This window comes from Octopus bimaculoides, chromosome 3 (assembly GCF_001194135.2).
Source record: "Octopus bimaculoides isolate UCB-OBI-ISO-001 chromosome 3, ASM119413v2, whole genome shotgun sequence".
Taxonomy (NCBI): Eukaryota; Metazoa; Mollusca; class Cephalopoda; order Octopoda; family Octopodidae; genus Octopus; species Octopus bimaculoides.
Window position 1 is genome coordinate 23,055,203 of NC_068983.1, and position 19,949 is coordinate 23,075,151.

General features: G+C 34.2%; 1 protein-coding gene across 2 annotated transcripts in view; it reads left to right on the plus strand.

Annotated features, from left to right (window-relative positions):
• Nucleotides 1–19,949, plus strand: part of LOC106877836 (uncharacterized) — a 206,101-nt gene that overhangs the window by 134,470 nt on the left and 51,682 nt on the right. For both annotated transcript variants that reach the window (XM_014926867.2, XM_014926868.2), the window contains exon 6: nt 4,297–4,524. In XM_014926867.2, coding sequence (XP_014782353.1) covers nt 4,297–4,524 — 228 coding nt within the window. The remainder of the gene's footprint in view (nt 1–4,296; nt 4,525–19,949) is intronic.

Genomic DNA, 19,949 nt, shown 5'->3' on the forward strand with positions numbered 1-19,949 from the left:
TTAATCTTTTATATTTTACTTTTAAAACTAAAAACCTACTCTGTTACCTCTCAGACAAACCTATTTCCCTAATTGATATTAATTAACCTGTGCATAAGGATTTTCGAGCTTCTAGGGATTTTCGAGCGAGATCGTTGCCAGTGCCCCTGGACTGGCTCTTGTGCGAGTGGCACATAAAATACACCATTTTGAGCGTGGCCGTTGCTAGTACCACCTGACTGGCCTTCATGCCAGTGGCACGTAAAAGCACCCACTACACTCTCTGAGTGGTTGGCGTTAGGAAAGGCATGCAGCTGTAGAAACTCTGCCAGATCAGATTGGAGCCTGGTGTTGCCATCTGGTTTCACCAGTCCTCAGTCAAATCGTCCAACCCATGCTAGCATGGAAGGCGGACATTAAACGATGAACGATGATGCATATGTATTAGCATAACATTTGCACGTACATGTCTCTTGCATATCTGCTAGTGTTGTTGCTGTTGCTGTTTATCCCCAAGTCAGACCAAGGTTTTCTATCCATGAATTACACCCTTTGTTAGATCATGCATATCCATGTTTCTGCATTGGTGAACACCTGTTGTTGAATTGTTGCTCGTATACAATTCCAAATCTTTACATACTTGTAAATAGTCTTTAACATATGTGTATTTGCTTTATTCTCTTTACACCTGCATATACCTACGTTGGTACATTTGTGCACACTTGAATTTTGTGTGCTTGCCATTATATATATGATTGTGTGTGTGTATATATATATATATATATATATATATATATATATATACAGTTGTGGTGGACTATATGTAGATAGCTATATTTTGTACACCTGTACTCACATGCTTGAGTCATACTTTATGGATAATAGTACCAGTACCATTTACTCCAAAAACTTTACAACTGCAGTAATACGAGCTTTAAAATCAGCATGAATGTAATGCGGCATCATTAATGGATAAGATTAAAGGGTGGGGAAAGGGAAAATTTGTTGCAAGTTAATGAGCTAATAAAATTTTTCTTTCTTTTCTATACTCTTTTTTTTTTGTTTTTTTTCCTGTTTTTTTTTTGGTGGGGGGTGGGGGTTCTTTAACCAGGCAAATGGTTAATTTCAAGAAAAGCAAATTATGTAGTTATTATTTAGGGATCTCTTAAGTGTCAGTTGAGAGACAGCAAATGGGCCAAGCCATTAAAGCACTGGCTGAAATGTGTCATGGTATTTGTTCTGGCTCTCTGGAGTCTGAATTCAAATTTCACTCCAGTCAGCTAGCCCAACCCATGCCAAAGTGGTGGGGTTGGTGTGGGGAAAATTCAACATAAAAAAAAAACAGTAAGGATGATTTTGTTTTTTTCTCTATAGCTAATTATAGTGTTGTTTAACCCCAAGTCAGCCCTGTTATAGTGTATAGCAGTTGCATAGCTACCCTGTAGAGTGTCATCATCATCATCATCATCGTCGTTTAACGTCCGCTTTCCATGCTAGCATGGGTTGGACGATTTGACTGAGGACTGGTGAAACCAGATGGCTACACCAGGCTCCAATTTGATTTGGCAGAGTTTCTACAGCTGGATGCTCTTCCTAATGCCAACCACTCCGAGAGTGTAGTGGGTGCTTTTACGTGCCACCCGCACGAAGGCCAGTCAGGCGGTACTGGCAATGGCCACGCTCAAAATGGTGTATTTTACGTGCCACCCGCACAACACAAATATCAGTTTAGCTATACATTTAATTTTGTTTTCATTTTCTTTTTTTTTTATTTTTCCTTTACTGAATCTGGAGCCTCCTCTCGGGCTCTCTTAGTTGAGATAGACACCAGTGATGTTCCTTTTTAAAAGTTAAAAGTATGATCAGGGAGTGACTACTAAAGGCATGACCAGGTATGATATTTTAGCAAGGAAGGACTAAATATAACAATTAGTGTTAGTAAAATCGCTATCTTTCACACATACAGGCCTGTCCTTGCAGGTGCCACATTAGAAGCACCCATGCCGGTGCTGCACAAATGCACCCATTCCAGTGGCATGTAAAAAGCACCCAGCATACTTTAAGTGGTTGGCATTAGGAAGGGCATCCAGCCATAGAAACCATGCCACAACAGACAATTGGAGTCTGGACAGCTCCCAGCTGGCCAACTCCATGTTAAACCATTCTACCCATGCCAGCATGGAAAGCAGACGTTAATCGATGATGATGCAGGGCTTAGGTGAGTTGGACACAACAAAGGTGATATAAGAGGAGGAAAGACATGTGGTCAAAAATTCTTGAGTGTAGATAGCATAAGCTCGGCCAGCTCCAAGTTGCAGAGTCCATTATAATAGCTGTAGAAAAGACAGAGCAAGGAGACAGCATGCTTGTCCGTCTGCGACTGGAGTGTGTCTGTGAGTGAAGCCCCTTTTTATATATACACTAATACTTCAACTACAAGGCTACCTAAATTTCTAAATTTTAAACTCGCTTTAATTGGAATCTTCCTGCATTTTATTCTTTTCTAAAGACGTTTTCAGCCATCTTACATCATCTTTCTCGTCTCCAGTTTAGATTTTTTTTACAAATATTTTCCAATGTTTGAAATATTTGGGATACATTTATCCAACCGCCAGCATTTGATATTTTATTTTATTTATACTATTTTTTTTTTTTGTCTTGGAGAACTGAAGCAGAATAATTAGTAAGACTTGCTTAATAATATGATTACTTTTGTATTTAATTCTCATCTACTTAAAAATTATCCTATCAGATCATAGAGGTATTGTATCTCCACTTATTAACACAGCGGGCATTTATTCTTGAAATGTTATATGGATCAAGGTTATTTTATTTCTCTGAATTTCTCTTTTTTTTTTTTCCCTTTTTGGCTTTTTTTTTTTTTGCACTGCACAAGTATTAGATTAGGACATTTACTTAACGAGATCAGTTCAACTTAACATTGACTTAATACCTGTATGTATATATGTATGTATATATGTATGTATGTATGTATGTACACACACCCACCCACCCACACACACACACACACACCCATACATGTAGTCTGTTGTTGAATGTCAGTGTCATTGTAGTGCTACTGACATGCTTGCTAGAAAAACTACTAAATGATAGAAGCTCAAATATTCTGATTTTGATACTTTGGATAAATATATATTTAATATCAGCCCACCTATTACCATCCATATTGAAGTTCTCATATTTGAATTATAATTAGAATCTCTCTCAAGTTAATACACCCTACAGATTCTGTTGTACCAGGGTTTGCAGGACGTCCTTGTGAAGCTCTACAGATCTTTCAGGACAAGGCTCACCTTCTAGGCTGTAGTTTCCAGCTCGGAATTTCTGGAATCACCATTGACACTGGCTTATTCTTATTGTCTGATCCCTATATACTTCATTAATATTCCTCCCACTTTCCATTGCGTTGTTGCCTTTATTAAACTCATAAAGCAAAATATGCCGAATATGCTCCTTTGTCACTTCCATTATAGCTTTGAAACAATAACTATTAAAATCGAACTGCACTCTTCAAAGCTTGCACTAAGAATGAATACAAGGTAAAGTTACAACCCACTTTAATAGCAAGTTGATGCAGATAGTTTATCCCATCCCCCTCCGACTTTTAGTTCATGCAATGGAAAAACCACATTATTTATGGGATGACCCAATATTTAATAATAGGCCAGGTCAATCAGACTGACCTGAATCGAAACAGCAATAGACATCAAAACATACAGCTTCAAGTATTTTACTAAATCTATCTAGAGTCTCTGGAGATTAATTGAATATTAATGTATATATTGAAAATTAATTTAAATACAGATTGTTTTAATTAATTCAGTATAATCACAAAAAACAAATAATCATGCGAAGATCAGTGTGCTGAATCAAGGAATGCAATGCAAGTGTGTGTGCTTATGTAAAGGATTCAAACTTGAAATGTATTTATAAGTTTGTACACTGCTATTAGTATTTATAGACACACATAAGGTGGCAAGCTGGTAGAATTGTAAGCATGCCAGCATTTCATGTCTTCATGTTCTGAGTTCAAATGCTGCCAAGGTTGACTTTGCCTTTCATCCCTTTCAGGGTCAATAAAATAAGTACTAGTTGGGTCAATCTAACTGACTTAGCCTCCTCCCCCCGAAATTGCTGGCCTTGTGCCAAAATTTGAAACCACTATTTATAGAGACACATGAGAATTTATGAGTATATAAATTTGAATCAAACATTGCATAAAATTTATTTTCCTGTATTCTTTTCAACTATTTAAAACTATATTTAAATATTTTTCTTGGTTTTGTTTCTATTCAGATATTGCAAAAGGACATAGAATCTCATTTGAGAGTGGTTTCAGCAGTACTTAAGCTTGGTGAATGCCTTCAAAATGGAAAAAATGAAGAAAAGTTTCGTGAACAATCTATCACCTTTCCAGAATCACTTCATGATGTCAGCCACAATCTGGAGAAAAGATGGCATACAATTTGGTTACAGTCACTTGAGTGGCAGTGTCGTTTAGAACAAGCAATTATTTCTAAGAAGGTATGTGTTTGCTTGCTAACACTCTTATAGTTTTTTTGTTGTTTTTTTTCCCCTCTTATTTTCAGGCAGAAATAATTTTTCATTTGAAGGAAGAACTGATCTCAAAGTATGTTGAGAACATTAGTTTTTGTTAAATGGTAGCAAAATTGGTAAATTTAGTTTCTATCTATCAACTAAGCAACTTACCAGAATATTAAAAGGATCTGAAAGCTACAAACCCTTTTTTAACTCTCTAATGCCTGAATTATCAATCTACATTAAATTCTTCTTAACCATCATAATAGATACCTTCTTTCTGTGATTCAAATGATCTTACTTCAAACCTGCACAAGAGAATGGACACAGTTATATATAATGATTTCTAAGGTATTGCCACATAGTTACAATTTTATAGGTGGTGGGATACAGTTGTTTGAATCAACATCATTACATCACTTCTTCTTTTTTTTTTTTTTTTTAATGTAAGTTTTGTAGAAAGGAATAGAAGTCAGATTCAATCCAAACTGGATTTGAGCTCAGAACTGAAAAGCATGAGGTGCAATAACTTTTCTCCCAATGTAACTTTAGTCTCTTTTCTGGCTCTTTCTGTCACCACTAATATAATAAAGGATATAAGATGAGCAATTTATATTTCTATACTTAACTGTAATAAGGAGGGAAAAATGATATATAACACTTAATGGCTAAATCAGACTAGCTATTTTAGTTTGCAGTGTTGTGTAAGTCACCCCTGAACTATTCCATGATACTAACATTTTTGTTAGTATACCAAACAACTGAGTGAATTTAGGACATTATTATTACCCCCAATGTAATTATTTTCATTGTAAATTTTGTAATCAATAATCAATTACACTTTTGTAATTATTACAGTTGATTATTGATTAATACAGTTTTTTTTTCAACAAGGGGAGGCCTAGGAAAGTATTTACAAATTGATATTACAAATAAAAATGTTCTCAATAAACTTAATTCGTTTATACACACAAGCTCAGGTCAAGTATTTTATTTGCATAAACCTCTATTAAACCTCAATCCAACATTTACACAGGTATTCATAACTACTGAACCATATCATAATAGGTATAATAATCCCCCTGGTCCATTTTATATTTGCTATTTTCCATTATTTCTTTCCCTCTTTTAGGCACTCTATTCTTTTACTCATGGTATAGATTTTTATTGTGTCTGCTTTAGAAAATATCACAGAATAAGACCATCAAATATTTACTAATGTTTACTAGAAAAACTATAATCCAAACTTCTTTTACCTCGATAACTTTTTTTGTTTGTTCTTCTTGTTTTAACATTCTTCTCTTCGTTATTTTTAAGTATTTTTGTTATATAATTCAATTCATGATAGTATGGAATATGGATGTTTAAAGAATGAACAAATGATATAAAATATATGTATAAATGATTTGCTTTTCAAACAAACATACATTGCTTAATAAAATATTTGCTTGCCACAAAAGTTCTCTACTACTGTAAGCTATTTACTTAGACTCGTGTAAAACAATCCCATCCAAATTATACAGTATGGGGTGTTTGAAGAGAGTACCCCCATCATAATTTCTTCCTTGCTCCCCTTTCTGAGCCAATATTAGCAATTAAGAGTTGAATAACAGTTTATGGTGGACTTTTTTTGTATTTTCATTACCATTGCTTTGCTGTCTCTGAAATCAAGGTTATTGATTTTAAGGTGTTGTTTCCTTGAAAACTTTTGGACTTGAGTGCAATGTTCTTAATCTTAAGTTTATGTTTATATTGCTTACCTTCAACAAAAAAAAAACCCCCCAAAAAAATATGTATCTCTGTATACATTACTGGACAATTACAAACCATAGTTATATGTCATTGGGCAAACAGTGTCAATAAGGAATTGTATGGGACTTTTTTTGATGTTATGTTTGTATTCACATCAGAGTTAGTTTAGTTCACTGGCTGCTTGATTAGTTGGAGTGTGTGAGAGGGAAAGGTTGATTGTTACCTTTCACTCACACTTCATCAGTGTATGCCAGATTCTCATTGTTATTTAATATCAGTTATGCAATATTCTCTCTAATTAAGCATATTAGATATTAAGTGGAGTTTTTGTCTATAACTATTGAGTAGATAATGTCAGTCGAAGTCTTAGGTAATTTTCGTTGTCTTTATTATTGATGATGGTGATGATAATGATAATAGTAATAATTTCAAATTTTGACACAAGTCCAGCAGTTTTGGAGGAGAGGTTAAATCGATTACATTGACCCCAGAGTTCAAATGGTATTTATTTTATCAACCCTGAAAGTATTAAAGGCAAAGTTGACCTCAGTGGCATTTGAACTCAGAACATAAAGACAGACAAAATGCCACTAAGCATTTTGCCACCATAATAATAATAATAATAATAATAATAATAATAATATTCATAATGATCCTGGTTGAAGGTGACAATGGTTGTAATAATAGTAGTAAAAATAACAAGGGGGAAACGATAGTAAAGGTAGAGATATGGCTGATTGAATGTACCCTAGTTCATTATTACTACTTGTTTCATTGACCTTTTGTTCTAAATGGGATGAAAGACAAATTTAATTTTGAGATTTGAACTCAGAATGCAAAAGAGACCAAGCTAAATACAGCTGTCTACCTCAAATAATAATCACTTTTTAAAATTTAGGTTCAAGGTCAAACATTTTGCAGGAAGGGAACAATTGATTGTATCAACCTAATATTTAGACTGGCGTTTGATTTAGCAACTCCTGAAAGATTGAAAGGCTAAAAGTAACTTTGGTAGGATTTGAACTTGAAAAATAAACATCTGGAACAAATACTGCAAAGCTTTTTATCTGACACTCTAAAATATCTGCCAATTCTCCTCCTTGAGTACCAATAATGTTGAGGACCACATATTGATGGGGAGTTACAGTTGGTTATATTGATTTCAGTAGTTGTCTGGTACTTTACTTCATCAACTTCAGAAGGTTATGAGGTAATGTCTACTAAAACCAGATTTGAATTTAGATTGTAAAACAGACAGTTATTCAAATAAAACATAAGAGGAAGACCATAGGGAAAAGGAAATATCACCATCACCATCATCATAATCATCATCATCCTTTAACATCCGTTTTCCATGCTGGCATGGGTCAGTCAGTTTGATCAGAGCTAGCTATCCAACCCATGCCAGCATGGAAAATGAACATTAAAGAATGATGATGATTTAAATAATATCAACAAATTTCAAATATTCTCATGTACCTCTATTAATACCAACAGCTGTATACAGACACGTAAAAACATAACCTTATAACATATTCAGGTACACTTAATGCACAATTAATAATAATTATTTATTCTTTTCATTAATATAATGCTATTACATAGAGAAATGCATCTTGTCCATTAACCCAGTAGATTGATGTATATGGCAGGAGAAAAAAAAAATGGTGGTTGGCGTTAGGAAGGGCATCCAGCTGTAGAAACTCTGCCAAATTAGACTGGAGCCTGGTGTAGCCATCCGGTTTCACCAGTCCTCAGTCAAATCGTCCAACCCATGCTAGCATGGAAAGCGGACGTTAAACGACGATGATGACGATGATGATGATGATTCTGGATCAGGGTATATTATCATACTTACTGAGCTGACAAAGAGAAAAACAAGAGCCCTAATCTTACTTTCGTAGTTAAGTAATTAGCTGCAAAATGAGCTTCCAATTGACTAAAAGAAAAAATTGGGCCAGTGAATAAAAACCATGTAACCTTCGTATGTATGGGGGAAAAAAAAAAACAGTTGTAAAATTATGTATCTGCATACATTCACGTATATCTATGCATTTGTGTGTGTGTGTGTGTGTGTGTGTGTGTGCTTGTGAGGTTCATAGTCTCTTACTTTTGAGCTCACCACCCAAAACTACTGCCTCTCGTTTACTTTATGGAACAAAGAGCATAAACAAAACATCCCACTCATAGAAGCATTGAAAAAGATGTTAAATGGTAATAAATGTGTGTGGTTGTGTCATGTTTTCTTGTGACATAACCACATACTTAACATACAAACTGTGACATGTATTTGTTCATAAAATCTTGTGGCATTCAATCAGGGAGTGATTATCCTGTACACAGTGTTTATATTGTATTTGCTGGTTTATTTAAAGCTGAAGTTCCACATTTACATAACTCTTATTTACTTGCCGGTTAACTATATTTTCCACCATCCAAATTGCAATACATTCTTTAACCACATAGACACCTACCTCTTTTGATTATTTTTATGACTGGACACTGATCTGTAGGGGATGGGGTGCTTGAATCATGTCACAAATTTACCTGATTCTATTCGTTTTCATAGCTCTATTTTGAGGACATCTCTTGTTTCTTGAAAGGCTGCTCAAGAACTGAAGCAAGAGATCATAGTTCTAAGTTTCAGTCTCATCTACTAAAGTCAGACACTTTATACTTTTTTTTCCCCTCACTTGCTGAGTCTTGAAGAAGAGGCAATATCCATAGCTATTGCAGGCCCTCGTTGAACTTACGTTTGTCAACACCTTTGGGAAAAATATTAGCAGGATGGGAGTTCTAGAGGGCTGATGTTACTGGATGGAAGGGCTGCATATAGTGATTTGTGCAGGGTCTGAGAGAGTTGGATACAACAAAGGTGATGATGAGGAGGGAAGACAAATGGGGCAGGAATACTTGAGCATGGGTGGTATGAGCCCAGTCGGCTACAAAGAGCAGAGACCTGTCATAGCACTGGTAAAGGTAGAAGAAAGGAGACAGCTCACCTATGGCCCAGAGACCGAAGTGTGTCTGTAAATGACTTTATGCTCATAAGTTGGGTGGTCCCTTTTCTGCATGTAATCTTGAATACCTGTATGTGTGCACAACAGTAGCCTTTCCCCATATGTGAAAGCAATACTCCATTGTCAGTATCACCTGAGCTTTGAGGAATATCAATCGAGCTATCAGGAAATTAAGTAGAAAAACTAACCTGGAAATTTCAATGATACCAGTTTTAACAATGTTTGTGTAAAATCATTTGTTTTATTCTTTTTAGATTTATTCTTTAGTGTATTCCTTCATTTCCAGTTGACCTGTTAAGTTCACCATCCTCTTTTTGTTACATTTATTTTTAAACACTAACAGTGATGAGTGGGAAAGAGAGACAAATTATAAACATGTAACATAGCTCATTTATCTTCTCAGGCACACCTAGTACAATCTACACATTGTTTGCTGAGTCAAGTTACAATTGCTGCTACTAGTTAATGAAATCACCTACATATCTATATCTTATACTATTCAGAGGGTTATAACCTAACTTGTTTCCCTGTTTGAGTATTGAAAAGTCTGTGTTCAAGATGTCTGTTTTTTTACCCAATATTATTCTATTTCTAATGTCTGTGTAGTTAGTTGCCAGGTGTTTTCCTGCAATTCTGATAATATAACTAACAAGTGATAAGACAAGACTCAGATGAAGGGAGCTGGAGGATTACTTAAGCAAGTCCTGTTCTGATTATTATTATTAGTAGTAGGAGCAGTAATAACAACAGCACCCAGACACTATTTTCTTGTGTAAATTAGTTATTAAAGCAAACAAACTGCAGAGAACTTTGACAGCTGAAAGATATGGCTCACTGTTCAGATAGTATATATGGAGAAGGTTTGTTGATCAAAAGGCAATGACATTCTATATTTCCGTCTAACTATGGATTTATTGGCAACATTACAAGTTTTACATATCATATTTGTTTGAGGAGTATGGTGATAGTAAGGATCCTAAGAATGATGTGAGGTGCAGTGTGATGCAGCAACTAAACAGACCGATAATTAATCAATTGACTTGGGTTCAAATTTATTTCAAGTTCATTGAAACCTATACTACTGATCAATCACAAAATATCAGTTTATCTTATAATCTTATAAATATATATTAATTTTGTAGATGTATGTATGTGAGATGAACCCTCTTGCGAATTTTGGCATATGAGCTCCCAGTTGTTAAATCAACTGGCATGTGTGCTCTCAGTTGTTAAATCATACTCATTGAATTAGTAAGTACCCTTAAATGTAATTTTCAAGTAGAATCAGCAAGACACAGTCTCACAAGACTGGATCTTTGAATTACTAGTACTGATAGGTACTTGTACATCTAATAGGTTTGTATATATTTTCAGCCTACCTAAGTTCACTCATAAGGCCTGGGCTGATCTGAAGCTATGGTAAAAGCACTTAGCTGAAACGCCAAGCAGTAGAATCGAACCAGAGGCCTCATAATTGCAAAACAGATTTATTAGCCACTCAGCTATAACTCCAGTTATATTATATACAATCAATGACATGTTCAAACATAATCTCTCAATGCACAAGGTTACAAGATATCAATAATGTTTTATGTAAGCAGAGTCCACTTGTTTATAGGGAAACTGAAATTGTGACTACGTGACAATCATATCTTTCTCAAGGGCATTTACTAGCATGTAGTTGGGAGTTGTGGACTTTGCATATCTGAAAGGTTATCAGTTCTATATCAGTCATTGCTGTTGTTTTTAGCTGCAGGTCAACTCCAATACAAGCAGATCTATTGATCAAAGGCATTCCAGCTGTGGCCATCTCTTCATTTTTTTTTTCTTTCTTTTAGGGGTATGTAGGACTACAGTGCCTAATGTGTCCTTTACTTATTTGATAGTTAGCTGTGATTTGAAGGAGGTTCAGCTGCTTGTTTTAGAATTTGGTTTACGGAAAGTGAAAGAAACCTGTTGTATATATGTGTTTGTGTGTTCCCCGTTTTTTTTAATGATAAATGTATGCTAATTGAATACAAAAGTCACCATCATACAAATAGTATCATTTGTTTACAATCCTGAAAAAACATGTCTGGCCATTGGGTCCTTTGTTGTTCAAAGGACTAGAGGAAATAGAAACAGTTTTCATACATAAAAACGGTTGAGGATTGGTGACAGGAAGAACATCCAGTCAAAGAAAAATCTACTTTGACAAAGTTTTGTCCAACTTATGCAAATGAGCATGGAAAAGTGAAAATGAAATGATTATGATACTAATAGCAGATATTCATCTATTACATGTAAGATTAACTTCTGATTTATGTAATCAAGTAATTTTATCTTTTATTAGAACCGCCTTCAGTTTTTGTTTGCTTTTTTTTTTGTTTTTGTTTTATTTCCATTTTTCACCCCCATGTTTCTCACCGTTATTGTTCTTTTTTTCCTTATTATCATGATTGATTAGTAACATCATTTCAAAGAACAGGTTTTGTTAATTGCCCAAAACAAAGAGTAAGGATATAAGCAAGAGAAAAATATGATCAATTTTTAACTGTCTGCTTTAATAATGAAAGTAAAAATATGAAAGAGAACAAAGAACAAAAAGAGTGTGAGAGAAAGAGAAAAGCAATGACTTATTGTTGGTGGTGAAACAGAAATAAAAGATCTTCACAGCTTCGACTGCTTTATGTAAATATGATAGGATCTCATTTAAGTAACATAATGAGTGGAAAACTCACTATATTACATACATGAGACTCACTTCAAGTGACCGAGATTATCCAAGTAATTAGTAGAAGAAAAAAATACTCCTATGAGGAGTATTTAAAAATTTTAAGATAATAAGCAAGGCAGGTGACTCCAATACGATCAATTGATCAAATTTTGGGGGGAGACAATATAAGCAATGAACATTGATTGGCCCTGGTCCTTAATAGCTAACTGGTGGAAGTAATGAGCATGTTTCAGTCTTATTAGACCTCTTTAGCAAAGCATATTCTCAATTAGCAAGACTTAAAAGGGATTAGTATATTTATATAGAAATAGAGGGAGTATTATGACATTGATTATAAATATCAACAAAATATGGCTAGTAGTGTGGTGATGGGAGGGATCCCCCCCCCCCCCGGAGCATTCTGTATTCTTTTATTAATTACTATCATTTGTAAATTAGTTTTCAGATTTAAGTATTATGCTACTGTTATTTTTTGTTTTCTCTTTGTCCCTCAAATAAGTTTGTGAATGACTCTAAGATGTTGTTTGACCTGCTAGAAATAGCAGCCAGGTTTCCCTCAAATCGCATTACCATGTGGTTGAAGTTTAGAATGAGCCAATAATCATAGGTGAAATGCCTTTAATTATAGGTATGCTCAAGACTAAACACAAGAGAAAGATAATATATATATGTGAACCACGTTTGGAACAGATAGGTATGTAAGTAGATAGTTAGGTAGCTTGGTAAGTAGGTAGGTAGGTCGATTTTGAGCCTGAGGCCAATCGAATTGAACAGGCCTATGATCTAAGAGATTCTAGCCTTGACCATTCCATCTCCTTAGAAACATCCAACACTGCCTTATCCAATGTATCCTTTCCTCTTTCAAGATGGTAGTGTGTGATTTTGAGAGTGATTTGACTGCCATTTCTTGCAGGTTAAGTGACCACATACAGACTCCTTTGTTATACATTTGCTTCGAGAATGTATAAGGCAGCTCTGTAACTGGCTTCAACATCCTTTGGTGTGCCCTTGTATTCCCCTTATCTTATAAGCCTACATGTAATGTGCCCACATACATGTAAGCAGTTTGCAAGTTTGTATAAGTGATTAGATATAGATTGTAAAAAGTTTTGTGTCAGTTATATAAATAATTGTGAATATATATGTTATTAAATATCCAATAGTTTTTCTAAATCACTCACTTGGTGACTAATTAAAAGTATTGCTGCATACTGATGGCTTGTTTTGAACTTTGTTTCTTATCTACAAACTAAATGTAATTTGCTAAAGCAATTATTATTATATGGCTATTGTCATTATCATTACATTTATTCATGGTAAGGAGTAACTATCATATATATATATATATATATATATATATATATATATATGTGTGTGTGTTTTTATGTCCACTTTTCCATGCTTGCATGAGTTAGATTGAGTTTAGAGTTTATTAAAGTAGATTTCATGCAGCTGGATACGCTTCTTGTCACCACCCTCATCTATTTCCAAGCAAGTTATTTCCTCATGGCCAGACATGTTCTCACAAAATATTGGAAATGAATGACACTGATTTATGTGACAGTGGTACTCATATACAACTATCATTGGTGCCAAGACCAGGAGATGTGTGCACACACATGCACACAGTTAACTCCAAAATTTATCATCTGATACAGCTTATTGTTCAGCATGGTAGCTATGGTCAGCAAAGCCTGCTCTGCTATTTCAAACTGAGAAATTCATCATTACTTACTCAGGTTGAAATATTTTTATAAAATATCCAGAAGTCACAACTTAAAATTCACATCAATGTCAGATCATCCAACAGTCAATGCATACGCTTAAAATCTTCCTTTGTATCACATACATAGAAAACTGGTAAATGATAGAAATAGTGGCCAAGTTTCCCTCAAATTACACACTACCATCTTTAAAAAGAAAGCTGGGGGTGGGGAAATTAGATAATGTGGCTTTTATGGATATACAGCATATATGAAATAAGATAGGATGGTCATGTCTGGAATACCTTTTGAATATAGGTCTGCTAGATGAGAGTTGACTTGAGTGTAAATAGCAACCACATCCTTTATAGCTTCAATGAAATCTGACATGTTAGAATAATACTATTTCTTTCTCAATCAGAAGCAATTGCTGGATATGTTCCAGAATCATCCTCATAAAAATTTGTTCCACATAATATGACATTTCATTATCTTAATCATATCCACACCCAACTAATGAGTGTTAGGGATAGTGAACCACAAAACTCTTCTGTCATTGTTAAAAAGTGGAAAAGGAAGTAGTATGGTCACCTAAAATGACACCATAATACTCTGCTTCTAATGAATATGATCATAAATGAACCAATCATCTCCACAAACCCTCAAAAAAAAAAAGGAAATATATGAATACAAGAAATGAAAGAAGGTGGTAGAAAGCATGAAGTTTATTGATATCCTGGGAAAATGAGGGGAGAAAGAGGAGGAGGTTGTGTTGTGCAACCCTTATTGTGATTGAGTTTTTTTAGCTTTTGGTTTGATAGATTAAGCAGATATGATTTTTACTTGAACTCTTTATTTTTCTTTTTTTCAATCTTCATATATCTAATTTAGTATTACCCAATATAGTCTTAGATAACATTGAGTAACCACATGCAAGCCTCCTTCATGGTTCAATGAATTGCTGGAATGACGACTCTATGCTAGCTAGCAATTCAAAGGGAGATAATCTCCGTTCTTGTGAAGGAATCTTTTATGGCATTGATTTTCAACTAGACAAATTCCAGTCCTCTTCCCTCTGTAAAATATTAGGAAAATTTGCTTGTTGCATATAGCAATTTACCTAACCCCACCAATTTTCAATCACCACAGGTTTCCTTTATGATAAACACTGCTTTTGGTCATTCATGTTGCAATAAAAATAATTATATTTAAAGCGCAGACGTCACAACTATCTTCACAAAATAATGATTTCATATGCAATAGATTACATAATCTTGTGTGTTGTCATCGATAATTAAAATTTGTTTAAATTTCTACTTTGTGAACATTCTATTTTTGCTACTACATTTTCTTTTAACTAGATACAAAAGCATATTTTGTAGATGAGGATACATACTTTGTATTTTATCCTTCTGGGGCTGATAAAGCTATGATGATAAATTGGCCTGTGAGTTGCCAACTAGATAAGTGTAAAGCTTTTATGAGCAAATAATTTTTTTTTTATCATTAAAGCTATATGGCTTTGTCTCCCCACTCCAAAAATTATTTTAAATTTATATCTTTTATGATTTTATTTAATTTACATGCAATTTTATTACATTCACCAAGTAATGTGATAAATTACACCTCATCTCAACATTCCCAAATATCTGGAATATCTTCCCAACAGATAGGTAACTGATGTACTTCTTAAATATCCATTTACTTTAGCAATGGATTGGGAAACCAAAGCCTATGAACTAGCATCTTTATACTATAACCACTCGATTGTTTTGCTTCTATGCTGAATTTATATTCCAACCTGGATTATAAAGTGGTAGTGAGCTTCCAAAATGTTGTGTATGCAACACTATTTCAATTCTTGATTGAGCCACTTCATTAAGTTCACTCTTCCTATTTTTTGTCTCATTGAGAAGATTACAATGTTTACACATCTTTTGCAATCAAAAGTACTGGTAACAATACTGCTTTTTTTTTATAGAATAAAAAAATACTAAGTCAGTCAGCTCCTTTGTTTTTCAACTTTGTAAATATTTGGTAAAGTAAATATCGTATTTAAGAATGTCAACATAGCACTCCAGCTGATAGTTTTAGCTGATGGTCATAAGAAAAGTGCTCAGTTTTACTATAATAAACGAGGCACTAAAATGAGGTTAAAATCTTAAATTACCATTGTCTTCTGCTTTTGAGCAAAGCACCTAACTTTTAGAGTTTTATCAGTTATTTAACACAATAGTTGATATTTGCTGGTAATAAATTTTCTACAAATAATGTTCAAATCTTATCAAATTCCTAAAATTTCATGTAACCACACTAAAAAGATAACCTTTGTTATTACTCGAGGATTAAGTTAGATTTATCAAACATTGGCTGTTTGGCAGTTCTAAGTTCTGATATTTTTCATGATGACTAATGTAGTGTGCAGGTCAACTGTCATTGGTCCCTTGCTAGAACTAATGTCAGTGTAACTTCTAACAAAACCATTTCAACCCTTTGGGAATTTATGGTGATAAACTTCAACATGATTTTCTTTGAGTGTGTGAGCACCAATTGGTGCTTGCTTAGCTCTTACTTATTGAGGTGTAGTATGTTGTTTAATGTTCTCAAGTTAGCCCTAATTGAGCAGACCTATGTCCAAAGGCACTCCAGTTGTGACCATCCTATTTTATAGACATAGTGTATCTAGAACCACATTATCCAATGAAGCGGGGAGGCTTCATTTTTTTTTTTTTTTTTTTTTTTTTTTTTTTTTTTTTTTTTAATAGAGTGCGATTTGAGAAAGATTTGGCTGTTACCTCTTGTAGTTTGAGCCACTTGAGAAGTTGCCTTGTTCATTACAGATTGAAATGTATTTTCTTATCCTTGCATTTCAAAATCCAATCTGGTGAAAATCAATCTTAAAAATGCCTTCAATTGTTGTAAAAAACATTATTTTTATCTCTGTATGTCTGGGTCACCATGTGCAGTCAGTACCATTTATTTACTGAAATTTCATCTTGAGATTGAAAAAATTACACGAGAGTCATTTCATTTTTAAGTAATGTCTCTTATACACACAAGCACAATATTTATAACTGGCACTTATCAGTTTATGACATCAAAGGTTCCAGTTAATCCAATTGATGGAACAGCCAGCTAGTGAAATTAATGTGTAAGTGGCTGAGCACTCCACAGACACATATACCCTTAATGTAGTTCTGAAGGAGATTCAGCATGACACAGAATGTGACAAAGCCAGCCCTTTGAAATACAAGTACAACTTGTTTTTGGCAGCTAAATGGATTGGATCAACATGAAATAAAGTGTCTTGCTCAAGGATGCAACGTACTGCCAGGAATTAAACTCACAACTTTATGAGCCAAATACCCCTAATCACTAAGCTACACGTCTTCACGCAATATGTGTTTCATAAATTGACTGCTAGAAATATCAGCCTGGAGAGCAGATGCTAATTGATGATGATGGTGATGAAATATCTTAGCCAACTGTGGCTGATGCTGGTGTCACATAACTGACACATAAAAAGCACCCGTTATAATTTTTAGAATGGTTGGCATTAGGAAGAGCATCCAGCCATAGAAACCATGTCAAATGAGATTGGAACTTGGTGCAGCTCATTGGCTTACCAGTTCCAGTCAAACCATCTAACCTATACCAGCATGGAAAGCAGACACTGAATGATAATGATGATGAAATATCTTAACTTAATCATCTTTAATTTTTCACAATGCATTTAATCACAGTCCTACACTAATTTACTATCCTTAAAATCTACGGCAGCCATCCCCCTCATAGTAAAATTTATGATCCAAACAACTAAATACTTTATCTTTTGTTAGTCTTTCTTGTTCTTTTCTCAACCTGGTTCCACTTTAAGTGTATGTCTGCACGAGCGAATATATATATGTGTGCATGAGTACAATTCTAGGAAGAGCATGTAGCTATAAAAACTATGCCAAAACAGACATTAACCCATGATACAGTCCTTGGACACATTGGATTTATATATATATATATATATATACATATATATATATATATATATTATGTGACACCATTGCAGATCAGCAAATACTTGATACACTATCTGTACATACTTCGTACATTTGATTTTGTTTAGGAAGTGACATGAATGTGTAGCATTGATGTATCACAAATACAACAAGATATGGTATCAGTTACTCTCATGATTACTTCTAGGGTGATTTCATTTCATGTGGCTCTGAAATATATCTGGGTTTTCCTAAATGAAAAACTTGCAGCTTCTGGCATTTAAACATCACAATGTATGTGGTATTGATAATGTTTATATTATAGAGCTGCTTCTGTTGCATAATTTGAATGTGTCTTATACTTATTTCAGTCATTGGATTGCAGCCATACTGGGGCGCTGCCTGGAAAGATTTTAATCAAATGTATCAACCTCAGTACTTATTTTTAAAGTCTGGTACTTATTCTGTTTCTCTTTCCTGAACCACTAACTTACAAGGGTGTAAACAAGCCAACAACAGTTCTCAACTGTTGGTAGAGGACAGACACACTCAGATACATGCATGCATGCACACACACATACACATAACAGGCTTCTTTCAGTTTCCATCTACCAAATCCACTCACAAGGCTTTGGTCAGCATGAGACTGTAGTAGGAGACACTTGCCCAAAGTGCCATGCAGTGAGACTGAACCCAGAACCATGTGTTTGGGAAGTAAACTTCTTACTGTGAAGTCACATGTATGTATGCACACACACATCACAGAGATATATAAATGCTCTCAACTCATGTACTTGTATGCACACACACACACACACACACACACGCACACACTAGCATATAAATTTTAAAAAAAGCTACAATGTTTGAAATTATATATTTTACAAAAATTTGAATATCAATAAGTTTTCCCTGTGTTATTGTGTCCTTTGCATGTACCCGTCTGCACTCTTGATAAAAAAAAAAGATATGATTTAAAAAAAAGCAGTTTATTTTGGAAGTTTTAACCCTGGGTCAAGTGGAGTGGTGGTGGGAGGAGATGAGCTATAGGTAGTGGTGAAGGGGTGGTTGTCTCTGGAGACAGACTTGCAAATCAAACAAAAAACACCTTTTTTTCCTTCTTGGCTGATCAAACTGATACACCAAGTTGGCTGGTTGGTTAACTGTCTGGCTGACTATCATCAGGTGGCCTGAAATATGGAAAGGTAGCGCTGGTTGGTAAGGGAGTGGGTGTGAGTTTACTGCTCTACTGCTTGCTAGGAAGTATTAATGACAGGTAAACAGAAGGCGTGAGCAACTTACCAATCAGGGCTTGAGATGGTAAGCAGAGGTCCTGGTACCTTCTGCTGTTTAGTCTTTTGTCCCTTACTGTCCTGAACAGTGTCTCCTTCTCTGCATTTATGGCGTTTACTCTATGGATAGTTTTAGCAGAAAACTAAGAAATCCCTCTAAAAAACTGGTAAGTGTTGCTATAGTATTTTCAGTACATATTTTTTTTTCTTTTCAAAGATTTGTTTCGGGTATTTGTTGTTCCCATATTGTAAATAAAAGTGAATGGAAAAGGATATTCAGAAAGTTGTGCGTTTGTGTGTATAAGCACATGCGAGAGAGAAAGCTTTGTGTGTGTGTGTGTGTGTGTGTGTATTGTAATTTTATTTTTACGCACTAAGAGTCATTCTGTAGTAGTCAAAATTTTCTAATTACAAATCACTATATGTATAGACATACACACGTGTGTGTGTGTATATATATATATTTATATATATATATATATATATATATATATATATATTTATATAAAGGGCATTATTACAGAAAAATAATAACGCCACGCAGTGGACTTCTCAAAATAACCACATTTAGTACCTAATGCGAGGAAAAAACAACCAACAGAAGATGACCAACTTATAAAATATATATACACACACATCTTTGTATATGTATATATATACATGTGTGTGTGTGTGTGTGTATATATATATATATATATATATATATATATATATATATACACACATCTTTGTATATGTATATATACATGTGTGTGTGTGTATATATATATCTATATATATATTTATATATATATATATATAAATATATATGTGTATATGTATATAAACATAGTATATATATGTTTGTGTGTGCATATGTATGTGTATATATGTGTATGTATGCCTATATGTGTATATACGTGTGTGTATATACATATATACGTATATATATATAT